Raw genomic sequence first — 27442 nt, forward strand, 5'->3', positions numbered from 1 at the left:
TGTGTGTGTGTGTATATATATATATATATATATATATATATCTCAATGTGTACGTGTGTATGTTCCAGCATCACGTCCAAACGGCTAAAGATATTTCCATGAAACTTGGCCACATGTTACTTATATGTCAACAACAAACATAGGATAGGTGATTTAACCCTTACTCACCCCTTTTTGCAAGGGTCGGGGTTTTTGTTACAAGTCTATGGGAAATATATGTTACTGCATAACTTCCAAACTGCTGGAGATAATTTCGATAATACTTGGTCACATGTTACTTATATGTCAAATAAACATATATATATAAATTAGTTAAAATTAACCCCTAACCTACCCCCCATCCTATGTGAATGATGGGGTTTTTGTTTCAAGTCCCATACAAGTATATGGAGCTTCCGGTACCTTTCTCCGCACGTCCTGGTAAATGCGTCATATGGGGATGGGATATGAGGTCAGGATAGGAGGTGGGGATATGGGGTTGTGATATGAGGTTGGGATATAGGGACATAGTATGAGGACAGGCTATGAAGATGGGATATGAGGTTGAGATATTAGGATGGGATATGAGGAGGAGATTTGGAATCGGGATATGAGGAGAGGATATGGGGTCTGGATTTGAGGACAGCATATGAGGGAAAAAAAAACTTCCTCCTTTGTTGCTTTTCCTCCCCCACAAAGATTAGGTAGGAAAATCCGGGCAGTGTTGTATACTCGGCTAGTTTTATATAAAACACAACGGACATTGATGAGGAGCATAAAAAACAGTGAAGTGCTTCTGATTTGTGGCAACGTATTAGTGAACTGTGCTTGTTGCCTTCATGACGTGACCAGGACTGGTGCAAGGATTTTTGCCACCCTAGTCGAAAGCTAACTTTGCCGTCCCTTGACCTCCTCATCATCTAATAACCTTACTGGGGTGACACACTGTAACATACATCCTCCTCATGTAATCTCCTTACTACTGGGGTGACACACTGTAACAATCCTCCTCCTCATGTAATCTCCTTACTACTGGGGTGACACACTGTAACAATCCTCCTCCTCATGTAATCTCCTTACCACCGGGGTGACACACTGTAACAAACCTCCTCATCATCTAGTAACCTTACTGGGGTGACACACTGTAACATACATCCTCCTCATGTTATCTTCTTACTACTGGGGTGACACACTGTAACAAACCTCCTCCTTATGTAATCTTACTACTGGGATGACACACTGTAACATACATCCTCCTCATGTAATCTCCTTACTACTGGGGTAACACACTGTAACAAACCTCCTCCTCATGTAATCTCCTTACTACTGGGGTGACACACTGTAACAAACCTCCTCCTCATGTAATCTCCTTACTACTGGGGTGGCACACTGTAACAAACCTCCTCATCATCTAATAACCTTACTGGGGTGACACACTGTAACATACATCCTCCTCATGTTATCTTCTTACTACTGGGGTTACACACTGTAACAAACCTCCTCCTTATGTAATCTTACTACTGGGGTGACACACTGTATCAAACCTCCTCCACATGTAATTTCCTTACTACCTGGGTGACACACTGTAACAAACCTCCTCCTCATGTAATCTCTTTACTACTGGGGTGACACACTGTAATAAACCCCCTCCTCATGTAATCTCCTTACTACTGGGGTGATACATGAGGAGGGGGTTTGTTACAGTGTATCACCCCAGTAGTAAGGAGATTACATGAGGAGGGGGTTTGTTACAGTGTAATCTCCTTACTACTGGGGTGATACACTGTAACAAACCCCCTCCTCATGTAATCTCCTTACTACTGGGGTGACACAGTGGTGCTGGCTGGGCTGGTGCTTCGGATGCTGGCTGGCCACTATCTTTCTTGCAGCGTGCAGAGCGGCGCCCCCATCAAGAGGACTCTCTTGCTATCTCTGCACCCTTATAGTAACACTCCTGGGGCCGAAATATTCTGGCAGCATCATCCAGCGTGCTTCCAGCTGTTGCAGAACTACAACTCCCAGCATGCCCAGACAGCCTTTGGCTGTCTGGGCATGCTGGGAGTTGTAGTTTTGCAACAGCTGGAGGCACGCTGGCTGGGAAACACTGATCTAGTGAATGGGCTACTTTAGCTATACCACATTTCTTTGTTAGATGTATTATGAACAGGGACTTCCCTTTGTCCTCTCTCACCCTACGGGCACAGGTCACTCCATGCGGGGGAGGGTAGTGTATACTGGTGGCGCTCCATACATGCAGTGGAAGGAAGGGGGTGAATTGCTGGTGGCATGCGCTGACAGCGCTCCATATGAGCGCTCACTCACCCAGCAAGCTCTGACAGTAGGATTGATTTTGCTTTATTGTGGCGGTGAAGTGCGCCCCCGTCAAATGTGCACTATAGGCAGCTGCCTCTTTAGCCTATAGGAAGAACCGGCCCTGCGTGTGACAATTATCATCACTGGATGGTGCTTGATTTTAAGAAAGGATTCAGGAAGGTTCAGTACTCTGTGCCCGCCTGGGGTCTTGGCACAGTGCCATATCTTATGGGATTTATTGAGACCACCCATTAGGTATGACCAATAATCAATAAAGGTCTGACATGTAGGAGTCCCCCTGAATATTGCTTAGACATGTTTATTAATTTTGCAGCGATTTGTACACAATTGTGGCAGAAACGCACCATTTTTGCTGTATCCTAAAGGAAATGCTGATCTAGGTGGTCCCAGAAGGCTTCTTTCCAGGCTTGATTGATAGGTCTCTACTTGTGTATAGGGAGATAACTATCAGTCAACCGCAGTATAAACCAGATGGGTTCAAAACTGATAGACTGCTGTAATCTGGGAGCCTGTGCCCCTCCCATGCTGTATGTGCAGCATAAAATGTCTGATAAATAGGGATTTGTATAGGGTTTATTACTCTGTGGACAGAAAAAAAAAAAAAAAAAAAAAAAATATATATATATATATATATATATATATATATCATTTTATTTTATTTTATTTTTTTCAATTTAAACGAACAGCATGCTGTTTTTTTTTTTTTTGTTTGTTTTTTTTGTGTCTAGTTATATTCCAGTGAAATGATGGAAACCAATGAACCCCATTATCATCTGTAGGGTTTCGTAGGCTCCATTGTTGTCCAACATGCAGCAGACTGTCCGGCTTTGTTTTCTGCTGCTGTACATGACGGAGGCCCTGAACAGACATGTCAATCTAGTCTAGTATATACATATAGGGGGGTATTTATCAAAACTGGTTGTTCTATGTGGTTTTTTACCCTATTTTTTTTGCAGTGTTTTCGACGGACTTGCGCCGAATTTATCATTTGCCGCACGCTATATGGTAACTTTGGCGTTTATTGGGGTTTACTAGCCAAAACTGATGGTATGGCACTTTTTTATGTCAGTTTAAAAATGACTTTGAATTGCGACAAAATTGCAGTATTTGTAACCGTTTTTGCGACAAAGTATAAAAGGCGCTAATAGTAAATTCCCGACCACTGCAAAAAAGAAGCTGTCAAAAGTTGATTTGCAGTCGGAACCTGAAAACGACGTAATGTGAAAGGCGCAATGAAAAGTCGCAAATCGCGATGTCTCAGTGGAAATGCGACAATAGTACGCAATAAAAGACGTGTATATGCAATGATAAATACCCCCCCCCCCCCCCCCCCATAGTATATACATATGTATTGTAATGTTTTGTATTGTAATTCTACCGATCCTCAGAAAGAACATAACGTGTCATTTTAGGGGGCGTGGTGTAACGTCACATGGGACGTGGCTGTGACGTCACTACCCCTGACGCCCGGACCCAGCATACTAAACGAACGCCAGGTGCTGTACAGAGACCCCCGCGATCAGACATGTTACCTATCGTTTGGATAGGGGATAAGATGTCTAGTGTAGAGTACCCCTTTAAATGAACTGGTGCCAGAAAGTTATACAGATTTGTCAATTACTTTTTAAAAAAATGACTATTTAAAAAATCTTAACCCTTCCAGTACTTATCAGCTGCTATATGCTCCACAGGAAGTTGTGTAGTTTTTACCAGTCTGAGCACAGTGCTCTCTGCTGACACCACTGTCCGTGTCAGGAACTGTCCAGAGCAGGAGCGGTTTGCTATGGGGATTTGCTTCTACTCTGGACAGTTCCTTAAAGGGACAGAGGTGTCAGCAGAGAGCACTGTGCTCAGACTGGAAAGAAAGAACTACACAACTTCCTCTTTATGCTGCATGCAGCAGCAGCGGATAAGTACTGGAAGGGTTAAGATTTCTAAATAGAAGTCATTTACAAATCTGTATAACTTTGTGCCACCAGCTGATTTAAAACCTTTTTTTTTTTTCACCAGAGAACCCCTTTAAAAATTTATTTAAAAAAAATGGAAAAGTAAATTTGGGAAGGATGTGAATCCTTTTTTATTTTTAACATAAAAATGTTATTACAATAACTGACTGGAACCCATCGGGCCCCTAGGAATCACTTTACATGGTGTAAAAAGTAATGGCTAGCACATGTATTGACTCCGTGGGTCTGTGTTGTTACCAGGATCAGTACTTAAGCAGCTCTTGTGTGATATCAGGGATTGTTGGCTGCAGGCTTCCTCCTCGGTAATGATGTATCTGGAAGCCTCAGGCAAATGCTGCAGACTGGAGGGGGGGGGGGGGGGGAGACAATCTGGTAAACAAGGGACTTCAGTATTTCCCAACCAGGGTGCCTCCAGCTGTTGCAAAACTACAACTCCCAGCATGCCCGGACAGCCAAAGGCTGTCCGGGCATGCTGGGAGTTGTAGTTTTGCAACAGCTGGAGGCACCCTGGTTGGGAAACACTAAAGTAACTTGTTTATTAGTCAAAAACCAGAGTGATCTCGTCCCTCCTTACGTCAGAAATATACAGAGAATGTGAGACTAGAGATGAGCGAACTTACAGTAAATTCGATTCGTCGCGAACTTCTCGGCTCAGCAGTTGATTTCTTTTTCTGCATAAATTAGTTCAGCTTACCGGTGCTCCGGTGGGCTGGAAAAGGTGGATACAGTCCTAGGAGACTCTTTCCTAGGACTGTATCCACCTTTCCCAGCCCACCGGAGCACCTGAAACCTGAACTAATTTACGCAGGAAAAGTCATCAACTTCCGAGCCGAGAAGTTTGTGACGAATCGAATTTACTGTAAGTTCGCTCATCTCTATGTGAGACCCTCTTTCCTTTGTGAACATGAAAGTCAACACAATATTTTAGCCTGAGGAACTGAACCCTTTGTCTTTTTTGACCTCATTTTCTGTAAATGTGAACAGACATCGCATTTCCTGTTTTCAGTTTCATGGGAACTTTATTTAAAGGGAATGTGGCTTTAGAAAATGATTTTTTTTTTTTTTTATAATTTGTGGTGATTTTTTCCCTAATTTTCTATTTATGTAAAATAATAATCCTGAAATCTTGCAGTATTTAATCTGACCACGAGGCCGTCTGTCCCCATTTTTTTTTTTTCCCCGTTTAGGTTCCGTTGTTGCTGCTTGTAAACGGATTAGAAACGGTTGTAAAATAATCCCATTGACGTCAATGGGATATTTTTTTACAATCCTTTCACATCCGTTTGCACCCGTCTGCGCTCATTTTAGTTTTTTTTTTGTTTTTTTTTACGGGAGAAAAGGCGGTGCATGCACTCATTTTTCTCCCGTAAAAAAAAAAACGGAAGAAAAAAAAACGATACAGTAAGTTTAATATTAAAGTCTATGGAAAATGTCATCTGCTTGCATCCGTTTTTTGATCCGTTTTTACTTCTGAGCATGCTCAGAACAAAAAAAAAATTTTTTTTTTAATTAACTGAACAATAATGGATACAAACGGATACCATCCGTTTGCATCCGTTATTGTCAGTTTTTTTAAAAGTCTGTTTTTATTTATGACGGGAGAAGAACGGGACGGGTCTAGACGGCCGTGTGAACGCAGCCTAAGCCTAAAGCTAAGCAGAGACGTCCTGATCTGTATGTGATAAGGAAGAGACTGCTGGAAAGTGATCTGTACAGCATTACCGTGAAAGGTGACACCACTAGATAGCAAAGACAGTAGATGATGTGTACAACTCAGCTCCCCCCTCCCTGTGGAATGATCTCTTCTAAGGTCAGACTATGTCCAGTGACTTTTCACATTCATGTAAAAGGGAGAGCTTCAGTATATTGTTGCTTGGGTCCATGGGTCCTATTATAAAGCATAACTCTAGATACTGTTAAAACAGCTCAGGCAAGCTAGCCTGCATAATAATGTCCCAAAAATTAAGTAAATAAAACACTTTTAGTATCTGACTTAACTTGGTTAAATCAGGAAATCACATTTCCTTTAAGTGGTACAACATGCAGGAAGCTGCTGAGTCCGTGTTTATTGTGGATTTGGACCCCATTAATGGGGTACTCCAGTGAAAAGCAAGGATAAGGGATAAGATGTATGATCGTAGGGGTCCGGCGATCTCGGTGCAGCCCCCTAAATGGGGACATGACGTCACGGCCACACCCCCTAGTGATGTCACGCCTCTCAATTCATGTCTATGAGAGGGGGCGTGACGGATGTCATGCCCCCTCCCATAGACATGAATGGAGGGGGCATGGTGTGACATCACTTGGGGCGTGGCCGTGACGTCATGTCCCCCATCTTCTCGGAGGCAGCGCCCGCCACAGAATTCCGGGGGCTGCACCGAGATCGTGGAGGTCCCCAGTGGCGGGGACCCCTGCGATCATACATCTTATTCTCCATCCTTTAGATAGGGGATAAGATGTATAAAGTCTGAACACCCCTTTAAAGGAAAACTGTCAGCTTTCTCCCCCCGCACTAACCAGTGGTACTGGCTGGTAGTGCAGGGGACGCTGATCAGTTTGGTCTTTACCGTGCCCGGATCCGCTGCGCCGTTCGGTCTTAATCTTCTATTTTCTGTATATTCAAATGAGGTGCTAACTGGCACTCTGACGTCAGTGCCGCCTGCCGCAGCGCCACCCAGCTCATCAATATTCCTCCCCTCTCTCTTCATTACAGAGCGGGGAGAAGAGGGAGAGGCTGATGGAGGGGAGGAATATTGATGAGCTGGGCGGTGCTGCGGCCCGGCACTGACGTCAGAGGGCCAGTTAGCACCTCATTTGAATATACCGATAATAGAAGATGAAGGCCGAACGGCGCCGCGGATCCGGGTACGGTAAGGACCAAACTTATCAGCGTCCCCCATACTACCAGCCAGTACCGCTAGTTAGTGCAGGGGGAGAAAGCTGACAGTTTTCCTTTAAGCGCCTGCTGTACTGCATCATAAATATGTAGTGATCACAGTTACTGCATAGTCCGTCAGAGTAAAACAGCATTGGATCTCTTCGGCTCTCTTTTTATCGGTCACGTTCAGCGGTGCCTTGTAAATTTAGGCAGGTGCAGTTATTTGACTTTGTGATCAGAAAGCGACCACACTAGTATGCATGAAGGCGAATGAGAAACTGCGGCTTTATAACCATATCTCATGGCAATAGATCCTACCCCTAATATAAAGTGGATAACATTTACCTAATAAAATAAGGCATTAGAACACACAGATATAATACCACAAGGTGAGCTATGTCTGGGGTTCACCAGCTTCTGGTCCCAGATCTCCTCTCAGCTAAGCGGGTTGGTTTTGTTTCCAGGTCAGACGATGAGCAGAGTTCAGCGGATAAGGAAAGACTTGCAAGGTAGGAGCAGGAGCATGGCGAGAAACGCTGGTTGACGCTTCAAGTTGCCTCCGCTTCTAACTTTCTTCCTGTTCTGCACTTTCTTACAGTCTTTTACATGTTCCCTATAATGTAACGTTAATTCACCACCCAACAATACACATGGTATATGCTTGTTCTTGTGTGAATGATCTGAGGTTTATTGAAAAATATCATCATTTTCATGGGATACCTATTTATCACAAGTTCATCTTCCCCTGATGCTTATGCAGGGACGCCTTTCCTTCCCCCTTTTTTTTTTTTAAAGAGAATCTGCCACCAGTTTTGGCAAAACTAAACCACTGGTATTGCTGAATAAAGATTGTCATTGTGTAATGAACACTTCCTTTAGTATCTTAATGTGTTGCTTCATTATATTTGTATATTGTTCAATATGCAGACAAGCACTTAAGTGTATCGAATGTATCTTTAGGAGTACTGCTATACCTGCCCAGACTCCTCCCATCGCCTCCATCTTATTTCTCTAGGTCAGACATGGCTATTGGAGGAGATAGTAGGGATCAGGACGGTTGATGTGTAACATAGTGATATGTCGGCACTTCCGTGGAATTTGCAGTGGTGCGCGAGGTAGGGTAAAGCCACAGGGGGTGTGCAGCCTTATCCAATCATAGATTATCTCACACTGAACTGTTCTGGGCTGTGTGTAGCAGAGTGAGGGAGGAAGTTCTCCCCTGTATGGCTTCAGATGATGTCACGCCTGCTGGGGAACGCCCCTTCTCAGTCTGTGAATCTGAGACTGAGCAGAAAATACAGAGCAATATAAAGGTAGAAAACTAAAAAACAATAAAAATAAAGGCAGGGAGTGGTTTATCATGATGGGGGCAGTGAACTGGGAGGATTATAAAATATAACAAGATCATGACAGGTACTCTTTAAAGGTTTATAATTTTTTTTTGGGAGGGGAAACGGGAAGGAAGGGTAAAGTTCAGTGGGACAATAAAGCGGATAGGATAGATGGATTACCAAAGCCGTATAGTGGTGGATGTCCTGCTTCCATTGCCGCTGTCACTCTAAATAGGTGTAAAATATTTTATTTGCACTTTTACATGTATCATATAGTTGAAGATGGTGCACTTTTCCGGTGCACAGGTGATGGGGATATTACAGCGCTGTCCACAACCAAGGAAGAGGATGGAGCATCCTTGAAACGCGTTACATGTAAAATAAAAAAACTTTTAAACTACTCACCTTGGTTGTGGACAGCGCTGTAATATCCCCATCACCTGTGCACCGGAAAAGTGCACCATCTTCAATTTACGTTCCCTATGCCTAGCCGAGGGCAGGATAAGCTGCAGTCCTAGGTGGATGTCCAGGCGGAATCTCCATCACAACCCTCCGAAAGGATTACATGCCCACAAGAGTGTTGTGCCTCTTTCATAGCACAACACTATCTGTTGAGTTACTCTATTCATAGGGGCTCACCTTCTTTATATATTGTCCTTCACAGTGGAGCGCTTTTCCATCCTTTTTATTTCATGTATCATATAGGGTATCCTATACATGGGCTTTTTTGGCATTTTTATTTGATTACCCTAATATCCAGTAATATATGTCTTCTTTCAGTCAGATATTTATATATTTCCCGATTGAAAACTGTGCATCCCTGTTGTGTGTATTTCTGGGGGTCTAAGCACTTATCAAATGTCTTTATCATAAATACTTTATGTGGGGAAACGTTTAAAAATTTAAGTGAAACATATTTGTTATGGGGGTTCTGTATAGGTTGCACTCTCAGGCCTTATTTCTGTATATAGCTATAAATTCATCCATAGCAACTAGCAGGTCTAAAATTTATTCTTAGATCAATACTGGATTGGTGTTTTGTTTTAAAGAGTACCTGTCACCAAATAAAACTTTTCATATCGTGTTCCTTGTGTAATTAGCAGACACTTTCCCATTCACTTGCTTTTAAAATTATCAACATAAATATGTTTAAAATGTAATATAAAAAAATGTACACTAGGTGGCTCTGTTCTGTTCCCTGCCACAATTAACACAGTGAGTTCGGTCTCCTTCTGGCCTGGCAGGAGTCCAAACTCAAGAAATGTTTCTCTGCACTGAGCTTGATTGACAGCTGCACAGAAAGTGAAAGCTCCACAGATTCTCACAGAAAGACTGAAAGCTGAAGGAGAGCCTCACTGAATAGTGCACAGACTGAAACATGCACAGAGCTTCAGGTCTTCTATTCATCACAATACTGCAACCATGTGAGGGCGGAAGTGGTCCCCCAGCAGGCTTCAGTGATGTCATGCCTGCTGGGAAATGCCCACTTTCTCCTGCTGGGAGATTGAACTATGTGAGCAAGAAGAAAGGTATGATACACAGCTTTTTAAAGCTCAGTTTTTTTGTTTTTTTTTAAGGACAGGAGGGGTGTTAGGAGTAGTTAGGGAACATAGCTTGAGGTAGTTTAGAACAGTTTATTTGGTGACAGGTACTTTTTAAGGTTATGTTCACACATGCTCAATACGCTGCAGACTTTATGCTGCATATTTAATATAAATACATAGCTGAAATCGGCAGCAGATTAGGTACATGTGAATAAACTAGAGAGCAGAACAGTATTATACAGGCGCGGTATATGGAGCTTTCATGAATAAGACTACAAAGGAAAGTGAAAGTGAAACACAAATAACCTCAATGCAAAAAGCTGGTGGACAAGTTTACTGTGCCTCCAGCCTGGCACTTTAACTGATTGTGGTAAAGAAAATGCTCCCATACTTGGCACCATGGGCTTGTAAATGTAGTTACTAACGTTCTGTGATAGTTTTAAGTCTTTAAAGGGGAACTCCCATGGAAATTTTTTTTTTTTTAAATCAACGTGCCAGAAAGTTAAACAGATTTGTAAATTACTTCTATTAAAAAATCTTTACCCTTCCAGTACTTTTTAGCAGCTGTGTGCTACAGAGGAAATTCTTTTCTTTTTTAATTTCTTTTTTTGTCTTGTCCACAGTGCTCTCTGCTGACACCTGATGCCCGTATCAGGAACTGTCCAGAGCAGGAGAAAATCCCCATTGCAAACCTATGCTGCTCTGGACAGTTCCTGACACGAACAGAGGAGTCCGCAGAGAGCACTGTGGACAAGACAAAAAATAAATTCAAAAAGAAAAGAATTTCCTCTATAGCATACAGCTGCTAAAGTGTACTGGAAGGGTAAAGATTTTTTAATAGAAGTAATTTACAAATCTGTTTAACTTTCTGGCACCAGTTGATTTAAAAAAATAAAGTTTTCCACGGGAGTACCCCTTTAATCTCTGTTCTCCCTCCTCACTCTGATGTGCATGGCTGGCATGATGGCACGGTGTCTTATAACCCAGAAGATCTGGCCTGCCTGACTCTTACACTTTGTTTCTCGTTGTCTGCTCCTCAGTGCAGAGTGACCCTTGTTTACTGTGTTCTGTCACAGGGAGAACCACAGCGAAATTGAGCGGAGAAGAAGGAATAAAATGACCGCATACATTACAGAGCTCTCTGATATGGTGCCCACATGCAGCGCCCTGGCACGCAAGCCCGACAAGCTCACTATTCTACGCATGGCAGTGTCTCATATGAAGTCTCTGCGGGGAACCGGAAACACTCCCACAGATGGCGCCTATAAACCGTCATTCTTGACAGACCAGGTAAGGCGCTAGCAATAAGGCTGTTAGCTTCTATTTCTTTTCCTCTGAACAGCCGAGTGGAGTACCCCTTTAAATTGAGCCAAATCGTAATACCACACACAACCTGAGGGCAGGTGTGGTGCTGTTTTTGGAAGAAATTAGCTCTGTTTTACTATTCCTGGATAACCCCTTAGGCATATCTGGCAACTACTTATCCCCCTTTCCCTATGGCAATGTTTCCCAACTATGGTGCAAAACTACAACTCTCAGCATGCCCGGACAGCCGCAGGCTGTCCGGGCGTGCTGGGAGTTGTAGTTTTGCAACAGCTGGAGGCAAACTGGTTGAGAAACACTGCTGTAAAGTATATGTTATGTGATCCTTTCTGATTAAAGGGGTACTCCGGTGAAAACCTTTTTTCTTTTAAATCAACTGGTGCCAGAAAGTTAAACAGATTTGTAAATCACTTCTATTAAAAAATCTTAATCCTTCCTGCACTTATTAGCTGCTGAATACTACAGAGGAAATTCTTTTCTTTTTGGAATTCTCTCTGATGACATCACGAGCACAGTGCTCTTTGCTGACGTCATTATAATAATAATAATAACTCTTTATTTATTGTTGTCCTTAGTGGGATTTGAACCCAAGGCCCCAGAACTGCAAGGCAGCAGGGCTAACCAGTGAGCCACAATGCTGCCCTTAGCATACATCTGCTATGCACGGTTACTAAAATGGACAGAGATGTCAGCAGAGAGCACTGTGCTCGTGATGTCATCAGTGTTCCAAAAAGAAAGGAATTTCCTCTGTAGCATTCAGCAGCTAATAAGTACTGGAAGGATTACGATTTTTTAATAGAAGTAATTTACAAATCTGTTTAACTTTCTGGCACCAGTTGATTTAAAAGAAAAAAGGTTTTCACCGGAGTACCCCTTTAAGGTTGGGTTCACACCACGTTTTTGCAATACAGTTCCCATATCAGGTTTTTGATAAAAGAAACGGATTCCCCAAAACCTGACTGTATCAAAACGTATGTACAAATTTTAATCTGTATACGGTTGAAAACCCTGTATGGTTTGAAAAATGATGTCCAGTTGCATCTGTTTTTTTTAGAAAAAAATGTATACGTTTTTAACTTTTCATTATATTATGAATAAAGTTTCACTTGTTTGATTGAAATCCCAATCAAAAAAAGTGTGCAAAGTAAAAAACCATATGGTGAAAACCTGATGGAACCGTGCGCACATACAGTTCTGTACGGTACCAATTGACTCCCATGTTTAAAAAAAAAAAAAAAGTATACGTTTCAATACGTTTTTTTTCCACCTGAACCATAAACCATGGTAGGCTACGGTTTGGGTACGGAAAAAAAACTGACAAAACGTACAGGATACAAAACGTACACAACCTGATGCATCTTTTGGCATACGGTTTTCAATACGGTTCTGTACGGTTTTCAAATTGAAAACGTGTACGGGAACTGTATTGCAAAAACGTGGTGTGAACCCAGCCGTACTGAGACTAATGTGGTATACCACGCGACTCTACAAATCAGTATGCAAATTAGCTATCCTCAGACGTTTCACCATTTTAATGCAATCCACCGTACATAGAGAAATATGGCATCGGTTTAGGAATGGAGCCTGACCCATATGCAGAGTGAAATAGATCAGTAACATGACAGCACACTGCAATACATTAGTATTGCAGTGTACTGTGAAAGCAATTGCTTGTTCAAGTCCCATGGGGGACTAAAAGTATCCGTACAAAAGTTTTAAAATATAAAAAAATAAAAAACCCAAACTCACAAATACTAAATATTCAAAACGACCCTTTTTCCCATTTTCCGTTTAAAGAGGCTATCCAGGAATAGAAAAACACATCTATTGTCTTTCAAAACCAGCTCCTTGTCTGTCTCTGTATGGTTTTACAACTTGGCTCCATTCACTTTAATGGAACTGAGCTGCCAGAACCACACTTAAAGGGGTACTCCGCCCCTAGACAACTTGTCCCCTATCCAAAGCATAAGGGATAAGATGTCTGATCGCGGGGGTCCTGCCACTGGGCGTTTGTTTAGAGCATTGGGTATCATGAGTATAAAACAAGAAAAAGATGGAAAGACGGGCACCTCCAGAATACTGAAAAGTGGGTGCAATCAAATGGCTACAAACAAGCAAGACAAACTAGAAAGAAGCACAGTTAGCCACTATGAAAGACGCACACCACAAGTAATTGGTATGAAAAAATACAAAATAGAATCTTTATTATACACATAAATCATAAAACAAACATTTAAAACCAAAAATGATAGCAACATGGTGGAGGACTGTAATCCTGCAAAAACACCAGCCCCCCTAATGGACACATATAATCCAATGTGAGGTTCCCTGAAATAAAATGCAGGCAAGAGACGAGTGTCAAAAATGCATATCGCTGCCGGGCACAAATATATAGATACATACAAACACAATACCAAAATGTGCAAAAATCCTGATATAAATGCCAATGGCCCATGCAGCTGACACCCACTGATGCCTACCTACCTACTAACAAGTAGCATATACCAAAGAATAATCAGGGACACCCTCAACACCATTGGGGGACACAGCAGCAGATTTCTGATCGCGGGGGTCACACCGCTGGGGACCCCCGTGATCTCGGCTACGGCACCCTAGACATCCGGTGCACGGAGCGAACTTTGCTCCTTGCCGGATGACTGGCGATGCGGGGCAGAGGCCCGTGACATCATGGCAGCACCCCGCTCGTGATGTCACGGCCACGCCCCCACAATGCAAGTCTATGGGAGGAGGCGTGACGGCCGTCCTGCCCCCTCCCATAGACTTGCATTGAGGGGGCATGTCCGTGATGTCATGAGCCTCCGCCCCGCATCCCCAGTCATCCGGCACGGATCGAAGTTCGCTCTCTGCACCGGATGTCGAGGGTGCCGTAGCCGAGATCACGGGGGTCCCCAGCGGTGGGACCCCTGCGATCAGACATCTTATCCTCTATCCTTTGGGATAGGGGGAAAAAGATGTCTAGGGGCAGAGTACTCCTTTAACCTGGAGACAGACAGGGAGCGGTTTTTAAAAGAAATTAGCTCTGTTTTTCTACTCCTGGATAACCCCTTTTAAAAATGTTATTGTCATCGCCTTATATAGGAGATTTTAGTGCACTAGTACTATTATTTGTGCTGTTATAGGTGATGAAGATTGGTAGAAAATAACCCTTCACTGGGGTTGAATATGTGAGTACAGTAAGATGCTTTATGATTCTGTAAAGATACATTCACCTGGGTTTACAGTCTAATGGTCGTCTGTGAATCCATCTCCGCTCTGCACCGGTCACGCTGCTCTTTCCTGATTTATGTGACAGTCGTGTAAAATTCCTGTAATGTAGGTGATGGGTGAGGAGAGGAGGTACTAGTTCATTTCCTTATTTACACGAGTCTTCTATCACCTCACATAGAGTCTGGGTCACCACGAGGGTTCATACCGAATACCGAAATTTTTTTCCTGCACGATATGAATTTTAACCCATACCGCAATACCGGTTTGGCCCCTCCCCCTCGGGAATTAATGAATTATCAGCCGCAGCACGCTGTCCCCACTTCGGGGAACTAATCATATGTGACCCGCGAGCGCTGTTCTGACCCCCCCCCCCAATTAATTATTAGCCCAGCGCTGCTCTGCGCTTCCCCATCGGGGTAAATACTCACATATCACCCGCAAGCGCTGCCCTCCTCGTCCTCCTGTTTGTTGCGGCCGCCGGTGCTGACACTCTATACCAGTGGTCTTCAACCTCCAGATGTTGCAAAACTATAACTCCTAGCATGCCCGGACAGCCGTTGGCTGTCCGGGCATGCTGGGAGTTGTAGTTTTGCAACATCTGGAGGTCCGCAGGTTGAAGACCACTGCTCTATACTGTATCCCTATGCCCGGGCTGCAAAAGGTAAACAAAATAAACTTTAAAGGGGTTATCCAGGAAAAAACTTTTTTATATCTATCAACTGGCTCCAGAAAGTTAAACAGATTTGTAAATTACTTCTATTAAAAAAAAAAATCTTAATCCTTTCAGTACTTATGAGCTTCTGAAGTTAAGGTTGTTCTTTTCTGTCTAAATCCTCTCTGATGACACCTGTCTCGGGAAATGCCCAGTTTAGAAGAGGTTTGCTATGGGGATTTGCTTCTAAACTGGGCGTTTCCCGAAACAGGTGTCATCAGAGAGCACTTAGACAGAAAAGAACAACCTTAACTTCAGAAACTCATAAGTACTGAAAGGATTAAGATTTTTTAATAGAAGTAATTTACAAATCTGTTTAACTTTCTGGAGCCAGTTGATATATAAGAAAAAAGTTTTTTCCTGGAATACCCCTTTAACTCACCTTCCCCGTCGGTCCGGACCAGAGAGCCGTCAGCCTATCACCGGCCGGAGAGCCGTCAGCCTATAACCGGCCGCAGCGATGTTCCTCCTCGGCCGGTGATAGGTTGAGTGCACTGTCATGTAAGGAGCCGGCTTCTTACATGACAGTGGGCTCAGCCTATCACCAGCCGAGGCAGAACATCGCTGCGGCCGGTGATAGGCTGACGGCTGTCCGACGTTCACGTCCCCAGGAAGAGCGTAAGTCCGACGTAGGAACATGCGTTAAAGTTTATTTTGTTCACCTTTTGTAGCCCGGGCATAGGGATACAGTATAGAGTGTCAGCGCCGGCGGCCGCAACAAACAGGAGGACGAGGAGGGCAGTGCTTGCGGGTGACGTGAGTAGTACCCCGATGGGGACAGCGCAGCGCTGTGCTAATAATTCACTTGGGGGGGGGATACCGTTATATACCGTGGAACCGCCATAAGTTACAAAAATACCGCGATACACATATTTGGCCATACCGCCCAGCCCTACTTCAATCATAAGAGATACTGGGGGAGATTTATCAAAACCTGTGCAAAGGAAAAGTTGCCCAGTTGCCCATAGCAACCAATCAGATCACTTCTTTCATTTTGCACAGGCCTTGATAAAAATGAAAGTAGTGATCTGATTGGTTGCTATGGGCAACTGGGCAACTTTTCCTCTGGACAGGTTTTGATCAATCTCCCCCATTGTCTATAGATAAGAGGCTCCCAGGTAAGAGAAAACCATCTAGTCTTTTCTCCCATCCGCTGTCATGTGTTCTCCGGTGAAAAAAAAAAATATATATATATATATATATATATATATATATATATATATTTTATTTATTTTTTTCAAAATCAACTGGTGCCAGAAAGTTTTACAGATTTGTAAATGAATATAATCCTACAAAAAAGCCTCCGCCAACGCTGTATATACTACCCATATAAACATATATATCCTACAGAAAATATGGTAGACTAAATTGATGGGAAACAGACAGAAGTGCAAATAAAGACACATAAAAAAATCCCAGAACAACACAACAGGTAATGTGTGCAGTACTGGGGGCATTTTCACCTCTGCGGGGGAGGCATAGTTTGTCAGGGTGTTTACTATCCTCCATCTGTCCATATACTTTATAGGTATAGATGCACTTTTGGCCTAGGGAGTGTGCAATAGATCCTGACTTTTTCATTGCCGAAATCTTTACATTGCAATATACACGTTTAGAAGTTTTTACTAGAGATGAGCGAACTTACAGTAAAGTAAGTGTTTCCCAACCAGGGTGCCTCCAGCTGTTGCAAAACCTCAACTTCCAGCATGCCAAGGGCTGCCGTTTATACTGAAAGTTGGAGGCACATTGGTTAAAAGACACTGTCATAGATATTTGTTGGAACTCTCTTCAATATCAGATGTGTGTGGCACCTGGGAGCTTTTATACAGGCATCAGGTGTCAGCAGAGAGCACTATGGACAAGACAAAAAAAAGAAATTCAAAAAGAAAAAGAATTTCCTCCGTAGCATACAGCTGCTAAAGAGTACTGGAAGGAAAAGGATTTTTTTTAATAGAAATAATTTACAAATCAGTTTACCGTATTTTTCGCCGTATAAGACGCACTTTTTCTTCCCTAAAACTGGGGAGTAAAAGTCGGTGCATATTATACGGCGAATACACCCCTATCGCGGTGGTCCCTGCAGCCATCAACGGCCGGGACCCGCGGCTAATACAGGACATCACCGATCGCGGTGATGCCCTGTATTAACCCTTCAGACGTGGCGATCAAAGCTGACCGCCGCGTCTGATGGGAAAGTGACACTAACCCGGCTGCTCAGTCGGGCTTTTCGGGACCGCCGCGATTTCACCGCGGCGGTCCCGAACAGCCCGACAGAATAGCCAGGTTAGTGCTTACAGGACACCGGGAGGGACCTTACCTGCCTCCTCGGTGTCTTCTCCGTTCAGGGATCCCCTGTATGGCCGGCGCTCTCCTTCCTCGTCATCACGTCGTCGGCGTGCGTAACGACGTGATGACGGAGAGCGAGGATACCCGGCCGGCAGCAGAGACGTTCCGGAGCGAAGAGGGCACGGCGACAGCGATGGAGCGACATCCAGGGCAGCGGTGACTGGTCCGGAGCGGCGGGGACACGTGAGTATTACCTCCTATGCAAAATAAAAATTAAGGTTTTGAACCCAATAGTGGTCTTCAATCTGCGGACCTCCAGATGTTGCAAAACTACAACTCCCAGCATACACAGACAGCCAGCGGCTGTCCGGGAATGCTGGGAGTTGTAGTTTTGCAACATCTGGAGGTCCGCATGTTGAAGGCCACTATTGGGTTCAAAATCTTAATTTTTCTAGATTTTGCACCTATAAATTGGGTGCGTCTTATACGCCAGTGCGTCCTATAGGGCGAAAAATATGGTAACTTTCTGGCACCAGTTGATTTAAAAAAAAAAATGATAATTTTTCCACCGGAGTACCCCTTTAACTCGTTGTGTGATTAGTAAGTCTGCTATCATTTCCAAGATCTCTGCTTGCAGTCAAGTGAATGGAAACAACAAAGATGTTCCCATAACAACCAGTTACAACTCAGCTTCCATATTTTAAAGAGCTTAAAGGGGTTATCCAGGAAAAAACTTTTTTTTATATATATATATCAACTGGCTCCAGAAAGCTAAACAGATTTGTAAATTATTTCTATAAAAAAAATCTTTGTCCTTTCAGTACTTATGAGCTTCTGAAGTTGAGTTGTTCTTTTCTGTCTAAGTGCTCTCTGATGACACGTGTCTCGGGAAACGCCCAGTTTAGAAGTAAAATCCCCATAGCAAACCTCTTCTATGCTGTGCAGTTCCCAAGACAAGCAGAGATGTCAGCAGAGAGCTGTGTTTCCAGACAGAAAACCACAACTCAACTTCAGCAGCTGATAATTATTGAAAGGATTAAGATTTTTTAATAGAAGTCATTTACAAACTAGTTTAACTTTCTGGAGCCAGTTGATATAAAGAAAAAAGTTTTTTCCTGGAATACCCCTTTAACACTTCTTCTTGGTACAAGACGAGCAGTCAGCCAATCAATGGCTGCAGTGGTGTTGGTCTAAGTCAGTGTTTCCCAACCAGGGTGCCTCCAGCTGTTGCAAAACTACAACTCCCAGCATGCCCGGACAGCCAAAGGCTGTCCGGGCATGCTGGGAGTTGTAGTTTTGCAACAGCTGGAGGTACCCTGGTTGGGAAACTCTGATCCAAGCCAGTGGTTGGTTGAGCAGACAGATTATACGGAGACATCTCGTCTCTGGAACAGGCAGAAGCAGTGAGCAGCAAAGGACCGAAAGTCCCTGAAATGGGAGCCGCGGGACCAAGGTAGATGAGCATCGCTTATACTTTTCATTTTTACAATATGCACAGCAAAATGTAATGTTGCTGACATAGCCCTTTATCTGACTGCAAGCAGAGATCTAGAAAACTGGAACAGTATGGAAAAAAGTAAACCGTATGCGTTTTTAAACAGTATACTGTTTTTTTTTAAAAGTGCATACAGTTCCGTCAGTTTTTATTTTTAAAAAAACCCATACGTTTTTGAAAATTTTGTCCATTTTTAATGGGAGGGGTCTTGGGTGGGGACTTTAGGATTCAAATGCGCATGTGCAAAGTAAAAACGTATACGTTTTTCCCATATGGAACCGTATACATGTGCGTTTCCCATTGACGTCCATGTTAAAAAAAAAAAAACGTATGCGGTTGCAGTAAGGTTTTTAAACCGGAGACAAAATTGTGGTCAACCACGGTTTTGACTCCGGTTTAAGAACCGTATGCACTTTTAAAAACAGTATACTGTTTAAAAACGCATACGGTTTACTTTTTCCCATACTGTTCCATCCGTTTTTGTTTTTGCCATATGGTTTTCTTTAGAAAAACGGATTGAAAACAGTATGGCAAAAACGTAGTGTGAACCCAGCCTCACACATAGAAACACCGTGGTGTTTTTTTTTTTTTTTTTTTTTCCTTTTACAGACTTTGGGAGAATTAACAAGAAATAGAAATGTTCTATCAGGTTAGGTCTTTTCTCCTGTAGAAGAAGGCACCACACATCTACCTACATGTGGGGACTTGTGTACCATCCTGAACATTGCTTTGCCATCTGTCTGAGCCCTTATCGCCATAAACTGGAAACTTCTTTATGCTTAAAGGGGTACTACAATGGAAAACATTTTTCTTTAAATCAATTGGTGCCAGAAATTAAATAGATTTGTAAATTACTTCTATTTAAAAATCTTAATCCTTCCAGTACTTATCAGCTCCTGTATAATACAGAGGAAGTTCATTTTTTTTTTCATTTTTTTATTTTATTTCCTTTCTGCCTGATAACAGTGCTCTCTGCTGATACCTCTGTTCATTTTAGGAACTGTCCAGAGCAGGAGCAAATCCTCATAGAAAACCTATCCAGCTCTGGACAGCTCTGGATGTCAGCAGAGAGCACTGTGGTCAGACAGAAAGGAAATTCAAAAAGAAAAGAACTTCCTGTGGATCATACAACAGCTGATAAGTACTGGAAAGATTAAAGGGGTTATCCAGGAAAAACTTTTTTTTATATATATCCTGGCTCCAGAAAGTTAAACAGATTTGTAAATTACTTCTATTAAAAAAATCTTAATCCTTTCAGTACTTATGAGCTGCTGAAGTTGAATTATTTTCTGTCTAAGTGCTCTCTGATGACACGTGTCTCGGGAGCTGTCCAGAGTAGAAGCAAATTCCCATAGGAACTGCACAGAGCAGAATAGGTTTGCTATGGGAATTTGCTTCTATGCTGAACAGCTCCCAAGACACGTGTCATCAGAGAGCACTTAGACAGAAAAGAACAGTTCAACTTCAGCAGCTGATAATTATTGGAAGGATTAAGATTTTTTAATAGAAGTCATTTACAAATCTGTTTAACTTTCTGGAGCCAGTTGATCTAAAAAAAAAAAATTATAATTTTTTCCTGGAATACCACTTTAAGATTTTTTTTTTTATATATATATATTTTTGGCACCAGTTAATTAAAATTTTTTAAAGTGGAGTACCCCTTTAAAGAATTCTCCGGCTAACGACATCTGAGGAGTTGGCTATCTTGTCTCACAGATGTCTGATGTCTCCATCCTAAGGCCGGGGGTTACACAGTGACTTGAAGCCACGGGTGAATTGTGGCCACATTGCTGTCATAGCACAATTGGGATAAATGCAAGCAACCCCTGCAAAATCATAAACTCTGTGACATTTAGTAATACATATTTCCTATAGATTATATAGTGCCGGCTTGTTCCGTAGCATTGCACAGAGATTGATCACTCTCACAGTCTTTTGTCCCTATCTGAGACATGCGCATTAGAGCTGTTCTGTAGGAAGTTAATAAATCTCCCACTATGTTGTTGTTGGGCCTCAGTTATGTAAGTTCATGTCACGATGCCGGCTGGCAGGTAGTGGATCCTCTGTGCCAGAGAGGGATTGGCGTGGACCGTGCTAGTGGATCGGTTCTAAGTCACTACTGGTTTTCACCAGAGCCCGCCGCAAAGCGGGATGGTCTTGCTGCGGCGGTAGTGACCAGGTCGTATCCACTAGCAACGGCTCAACCTCTCTGACTGCTGAAGATAGGCGCGGTACAAGGGAGTAGACAGAAGCAAGGTCGGACGTAGCAGAAGGTCGGGGCAGGCAGCAAGGATCGTAGTCGGGGGCAACGGCAGGAGGTCTGGAACACAGGCTAGGAACACACAAGGAAACGCTTTCACTGGCACAATGGCAACAAGATCCGGCGAGGGAGTGAAGGGGAAGTGAGGTATAAATAGGGAGTGCACAGGTGAACACACTAATTGGAACCACTGCGCCAATCAGCGTCGCAGTGGCCCTTTAAATCGCAGAGACCCGGCGCGCGCGCGCCCTAGGGAGCGGGGCCGCGCGCGCCGGGACAGGACAGACGGAGAGCGAGTCAGGTACGGGAGCCGGGGTGCGCATCGCGAGCGGGCGCTACCCGCATCGCGAATCGCATCCCGGCTGGAGACGGTATCGCAGCGCACCGGGTCAGTGGAGCTGCCCGGAGCGCTGCGGTAGCGAGAGAGAAGCGAGCGCTCCGGGGAGGAGCGGGGACCCGGAGCGCTCGGCGTAACAGTACCCCCCCCCCCTTGGGTCTCCCCCTCTTCTTAGAGCCTGAGAACCTGAGGAGCAGACTTTTGTCTAGGATGTTGTCCTCAGGTTCCCACGATCTCTCTTCAGGTCCACAGCCCTCCCAATCCACCAAAAAGAACCTTTTACCTCTGACCGTCTTGGAGGCCAGTATCTCTTTCACTGAGAAGACGTCAGAAGAACCGGAGACAGGAGTGGGAGAAACTAATTTGGGAGAGAAACGGTTGATGATGAGTGGTTTAAGAAGAGAGACATGAAAGGCATTAGGAATACGGAGAGAAGGAGGAAGAAGAAGTTTGTAAGAGACGGGATTAATTTGGCACAAGACTTTGAAAGGACCAAGATAGCGTGGACCCAGTTTGTAACTGGGGACACGAAAGCGGACATATTTAGCGGAGAGCCATACCTTGTCTCCGGGAGCAAAAATGGGGGGAGCTCTTCTTTTCTTATCGGCAAACTTTTTCATGCGAGATGAAGCCTGTAAAAGAGAATCTTGGGTCTCTTTCCATATGGTGGAAAGATCACGAGTCACTTCATCTACAGCGGGCAAACCAGAGGGCAAGGGAGTAGGGAGGGGGGGAAGAGGGTGACGGCCGTACACCACGAAAAATGGGGATTTGGAGGAAGATTCAGAAACTCTAAAGTTATACGAGAATTCGGCCCATGGTAGAAGATCTGCCCAATCATCCTGGCGGGAGGAAACAAAATGTCGTAAATAATCACCCAAGACCTGGTTAATTCTTTCTACTTGTCCATTGGATTGAGGATGATATGCAGAAGAAAAGTTTAATTTAATCTTGAGTTGTTTACAGAGAGCCCTCCAGAATTTTGACACGAATTGGACGCCTCTATCCGAGACTATCTGTGTGGGCAACCCGTGAAGACGAAAAATGTGTACAAAAAATTGTTTAGCCAACTGAGGCGCTGAAGGAAGACCAGGAAGAGGGATGAAATGTGCCATCTTGGAGAATCGATCAACGACCACCCAAACAACAGTGTTGCCACGGGATGGGGGTAGGTCTGTAATAAAATCCATACCAATCAGAGACCAAGACTGTTCAGGGACAGGCAGAGGATGAAGAAAACCAGCGGGCTTCTGGCGAGGAGTCTTATCCCGGGCACAGACAGTGCAGGCTCGCACAAAGTCCACGACATCCGTCTCCAGAGTCGGCCACCAATAGAAGCGAGAGATGAGTTGCACAGATTTCTTGATGCCTGCATGACCTGCGAGATGGGAGGAGTGACCCCATTTGAGGATTCCGAGGCGTTGGCGTGGAGAGACGAAGGTCTTTCCTGGAGGAGTTTGCCTGATGGAGGCTGGAGAAGTGGAAATCAGGCAGTCAGGAGGAATGATGTGTTGCGGAGAGAGTTCAACTTCCGAGGCATCCGAGGAACGAGAGAGAGCATCGGCCCTAATGTTCTTATCGGCAGGCCGAAAGTGAATTTCAAAGTTAAATCGGGCAAAGAACAGAGACCACCTGGCCTGGCGAGGATTCAGCCGTTGGGCAGACTGGAGATAGGAGAGGTTCTTGTGATCGGTGTAAATAATAACTGGAAATCTTGATCCCTCCAGCAGATGCCTCCATTCCTCAAGTGCTAATTTAATGGCTAGAAGCTCTCGATCCCCGATGGAGTAGTTCCTCTCCGCCGGAGAGAAGGTCCTAGAAAAAAAACCACAAGTAACAGCATGCCCGGAAGAATCTTTTTGTAGAAGGACCGCTCCAGCTCCTACTGAGGAGGCATCAACCTCCAATAGGAAGGGTTTAGATGGGTCAGGTCTGGAGAGCACGGGAGCCGAAGAAAAGGCAGACTTGAGCCGTTTAAAGGCGTCTTCCGCTTGAGGAGGCCAAGACTTGGGATTGGCATTTTTTTTGGTTAAAGCCACGATAGGGGCCACAACGGTAGAAAAATGTGGAATAAATTGCCTGTAATAATTGGCGAACCCCAAAAAACGTTGGATAGCACGGAGTCCGGAGGGGCGTGGCCAATCTAAGACGGCAGAGAGTTTGTCTGGATCCATTTGTAGTCCCTGGCCAGAGACCAAGTATCCTAGGAAAGGAAGAGATTGGCATTCAAACAGACATTTCTCTATCTTGGCATAAAGTTGATTGTCACGAAGTCTCTGAAGAACCATACGGACATGCTGGCGGTGTTCTTCTAGATTGGCAGAAAAAATCAGGATATCGTCCAGATATACAACAACACAGGAGTATAAGAGATCATGAAAAATTTCATTAACAAAGTCTTGGAAGACAGCAGGGGCGTTGCACAGGCCAAAGGGCATGACCAGATACTCAAAGTGTCCATCTCTAGTGTTAAATGCCGTTTTCCATTCATCCCCCTCTCTGATGCGGATGAGATTATAAGCACCTCTTAAGTCCAGTTTGGTAAAGATGTGGGCACCTTGGAGGCGATCAAAGAGTTCAGAGATGAGGGGTAGGGGGTAGCGGTTCTTTACCGTGATTTTATTAAGACCGCGGTAGTCAATGCAAGGACGTAGAGAGCCATCTTTTTTGGACACAAAGAAAAATCCGGCTCCGGCAGGAGAGGAGGATTTACGGATAAAGCCTTTTTTTAAATTTTCCTGGATGTACTCCGACATAGCAAGAGTCTCTGGGGCGGACAGAGGATAGATTCTGCCCCGGGGTGGAGTAGTGCCCGGGAGGAGGTCAATAGGACAATCATAAGGCCTGTGAGGAGGTAGAGTCTCAGCTTGTTTTTTGCAAAAAACATCCGCAAAGTCCATATAGGCCTTAGGGAGACCGGTTACAGGGGGAACCACAGAGTCACGGCAAGGGGTACTGGGAACCGGTTTTAGGCAGTCCTTGAAACAAGAGGGCCCCCAACTCTTGATCTCCCCAGAGGACCAATCCAGGGTTGGGGAATGGAGTTGAAGCCAGGGTAGTCCAAGGAGGATTTCGGAAGTGCAATTGGGGAGGACCAAAAATTCAATCTTCTCGTGATGAGGTCCGATGCACATTAGAAGGGGCTCCGTGCGGAAACGTATGGTACAGTCCAATCTTTCATTGTTTACACAATTGATGTAGAGGGGTCTGGCGAGACTGGTCACTGGGATGTTGAACCTGTTGACGAGAGAGGCCAAAATAAAATTTCCTGCAGATCCGGAATCCAGGAAGGCCATAGTAGAGAAGGAGAAGGCAGAGGCAGATATCCGCACAGGCACAGTAAGACGTGGAGAAGCAGAGTAGACATCAAGGACTGTCTCACCTTTGTGCGGAGTCAGCGTACGTCTTTCCAGGCGGGGAGGACGGATAGGACAATCCTTCAGGAAGTGTTCGGTACTGGCACAGTACAGGCAGAGATTCTCCATGCGGCGTCGTGTCCTCTCTTGAGGTGTCAGGCGAGACCGGTCGACCTGCATAGCCTCCACGGCGGGAGGCACAGGAACGGATTGCAGGGGACCAGAGGAGAGAGGAGCCGGGGAGAAAAAACGCCTTGTGCGAACAAAGTCCATATCCTGGCGGAGCTCCTGACGCCTTTCGGAAAAACGCATGTCAATGCGAGTGGCAAGATGGATGAGTTCATGTAGGTTAGCAGGGATTTCTCGTGCGGCCAGAACATCTTTAATGTTGCTGGATAGGCCTTTTTTAAAGGTCGCGCAGAGGGCCTCATTATTCCAGGATAATTCTGAAGCAAGAGTACGGAATTGTACGGCGTACTCGCCAACGGAAGAATTACCCTGGACCAGGTTCAACAGGGCAGTCTCAGCAGAAGAGGCTCGGGCAGGTTCCTCAAAGACACTTCGAATTTCCGAGAAGAAGGAGTGTATAGAGGCAGTGACGGGGTCATTGCGGTCCCAGAGCGGTGTGGCCCATGACAGAGCTTTTCCAGACAGAAGGCTGACTACGAAAGCCACCTTAGACCTTTCAGTAGGGAACTGGTCCGACATCATCTCCAAGTGCAGGGAACATTGGGAAAGAAAGCCACGGCAGAATTTAGAGTCCCCATCAAATTTATCCGGCAAGGATAGTCGTAGACCAGAAGCGGCCACTCGCTGCGGAGGAGGTGCAGGAGCTGGCGGAGGAGATGATTGCTGAAGCTGTGGTAGTAGCTGCTGTAGCATCACGGTCAGTTGAGACAGCTGTTGGCCTTGTTGCGCTATCTGTTGTGACTGCTGGGCAACCACCGTGGTGAGGTCGGCGACAACTGGCAGAGGAACTTCAGCGGGATCCATGGCCGGATCTACTGTCACGATGCCGGCTGGCAGGTAGTGGATCCTCTGTGCCAGAGAGGGATTGGCGTGGACCGTGCTAGTGGATCGGTTCTAAGTCACTACTGGTTTTCACCAGAGCCCGCCGCAAAGCGGGATGGTCTTGCTGCGGCGGTAGTGACCAGGTCGTATCCACTAGCAACGGCTCAACCTCTCTGACTGCTGAAGATAGGCGCGGTACAAGGGAGTAGACAGAAGCAAGGTCGGACGTAGCAGAAGGTCGGGGCAGGCAGCAAGGATCGTAGTCGGGGGCAACGGCAGGAGGTCTGGAACACAGGCTAGGAACACACAAGGAAACGCTTTCACTGGCACAATGGCAACAAGATCCGGCGAGGGAGTGAAGGGGAAGTGAGGTATAAATAGGGAGTGCACAGGTGAACACACTAATTGGAACCACTGCGCCAATCAGCGGCGCAGTGGCCCTTTAAATCGCAGAGACCCGGCGCGCGCGCGCCCTAGGGAGCGGGGCCGCGCGCGCCGGGACAGGACAGACGGAGAGCGAGTCAGGTACGGGAGCCGGGGTGCGCATCGCGAGCGGGCGCTACCCGCATCGCGAATCGCATCCCGGCTGGAGACGGTATCGCAGCGCACCGGGTCAGTGGAGCTGCCCGGAGCGCTGCGGTAGCGAGAGAGAAGCGAGCGCTCCGGGGAGGAGCGGGGACCCGGAGCGCTCGGCGTAACAGTTCACAATAAATGTTTTCTGTTCTTTATTTTTTCTAACCAAAATGTGAACAGATACTGGCAGGTGGAACATGCAAAGACATTTACAAAGGAACATTTCCTCTAAAGTAACACAATCTGCATAACATGAAAATTCATCAAGAACCAATAAGTCTGACATTAGGGCTCCCACAGAGGTTGTCACACCATTTCTTTAGCAGCCCAAGCAAACGTTCAAAAGCTGATAGAGAAATCTCTGTATGAGGGTGGTTTTCGTAAAGGTGTACTCGGCTGGAAAACTTTTAACTTAAAAAAAAATAAAAATATATCAACTGGTGCCAGAAAGTTAAACAGATTTGTAAATTACTTATATTTAAAAATCTTTATCCTTCCAGTACTTATCAGCTGCTGTTTGCTCCACAGGAAGTTCTTTTCTTTTTGAATTTCTTTTGACACCTCTGTCCGTGTCAGTAACTGTCCAGAGCCAGGAGCAAATCCCCATAGAAAACCTCTCCTGCTCTGGATAGTTCCTGACACGACAGAGGTGTCAGCAGAGAGCACTGTGGTCAGATGGAAAGGAAACTCAAAAAGAAAAGAACCTCCTGTGTCGAGCATACAGCAACTGATAAGTACTGGAAGGATTAAGATTTTTAAATGGAAGTAATTTACAAATCTGTTTAACTTTCTGGCATTAGTTGATTTAAAAAAAAAATTTTTTCACTG

The 27442-nt window shown here is 44.8% G+C and overlaps 1 protein-coding gene across 3 annotated transcripts in view; it reads left to right on the top strand.

The window, feature by feature from the left end:
* Window positions 1-27442, top strand: part of ARNT (aryl hydrocarbon receptor nuclear translocator) — an 81174-nt gene that overhangs the window by 27351 nt on the left and 26381 nt on the right. For all 3 annotated transcript variants that reach the window (XM_056545980.1, XM_056545979.1, XM_056545981.1), the window contains exon 5: window positions 11110-11323. In XM_056545980.1, the coding sequence (XP_056401955.1) occupies window positions 11110-11323 (214 nt within the window). The remainder of the gene's footprint in view (window positions 1-11109; window positions 11324-27442) is intronic.

This window comes from Hyla sarda, chromosome 11 (genome assembly GCF_029499605.1).
Source record: "Hyla sarda isolate aHylSar1 chromosome 11, aHylSar1.hap1, whole genome shotgun sequence".
NCBI lineage: Eukaryota > Metazoa > Chordata > Amphibia > Anura > Hylidae > Hyla > Hyla sarda.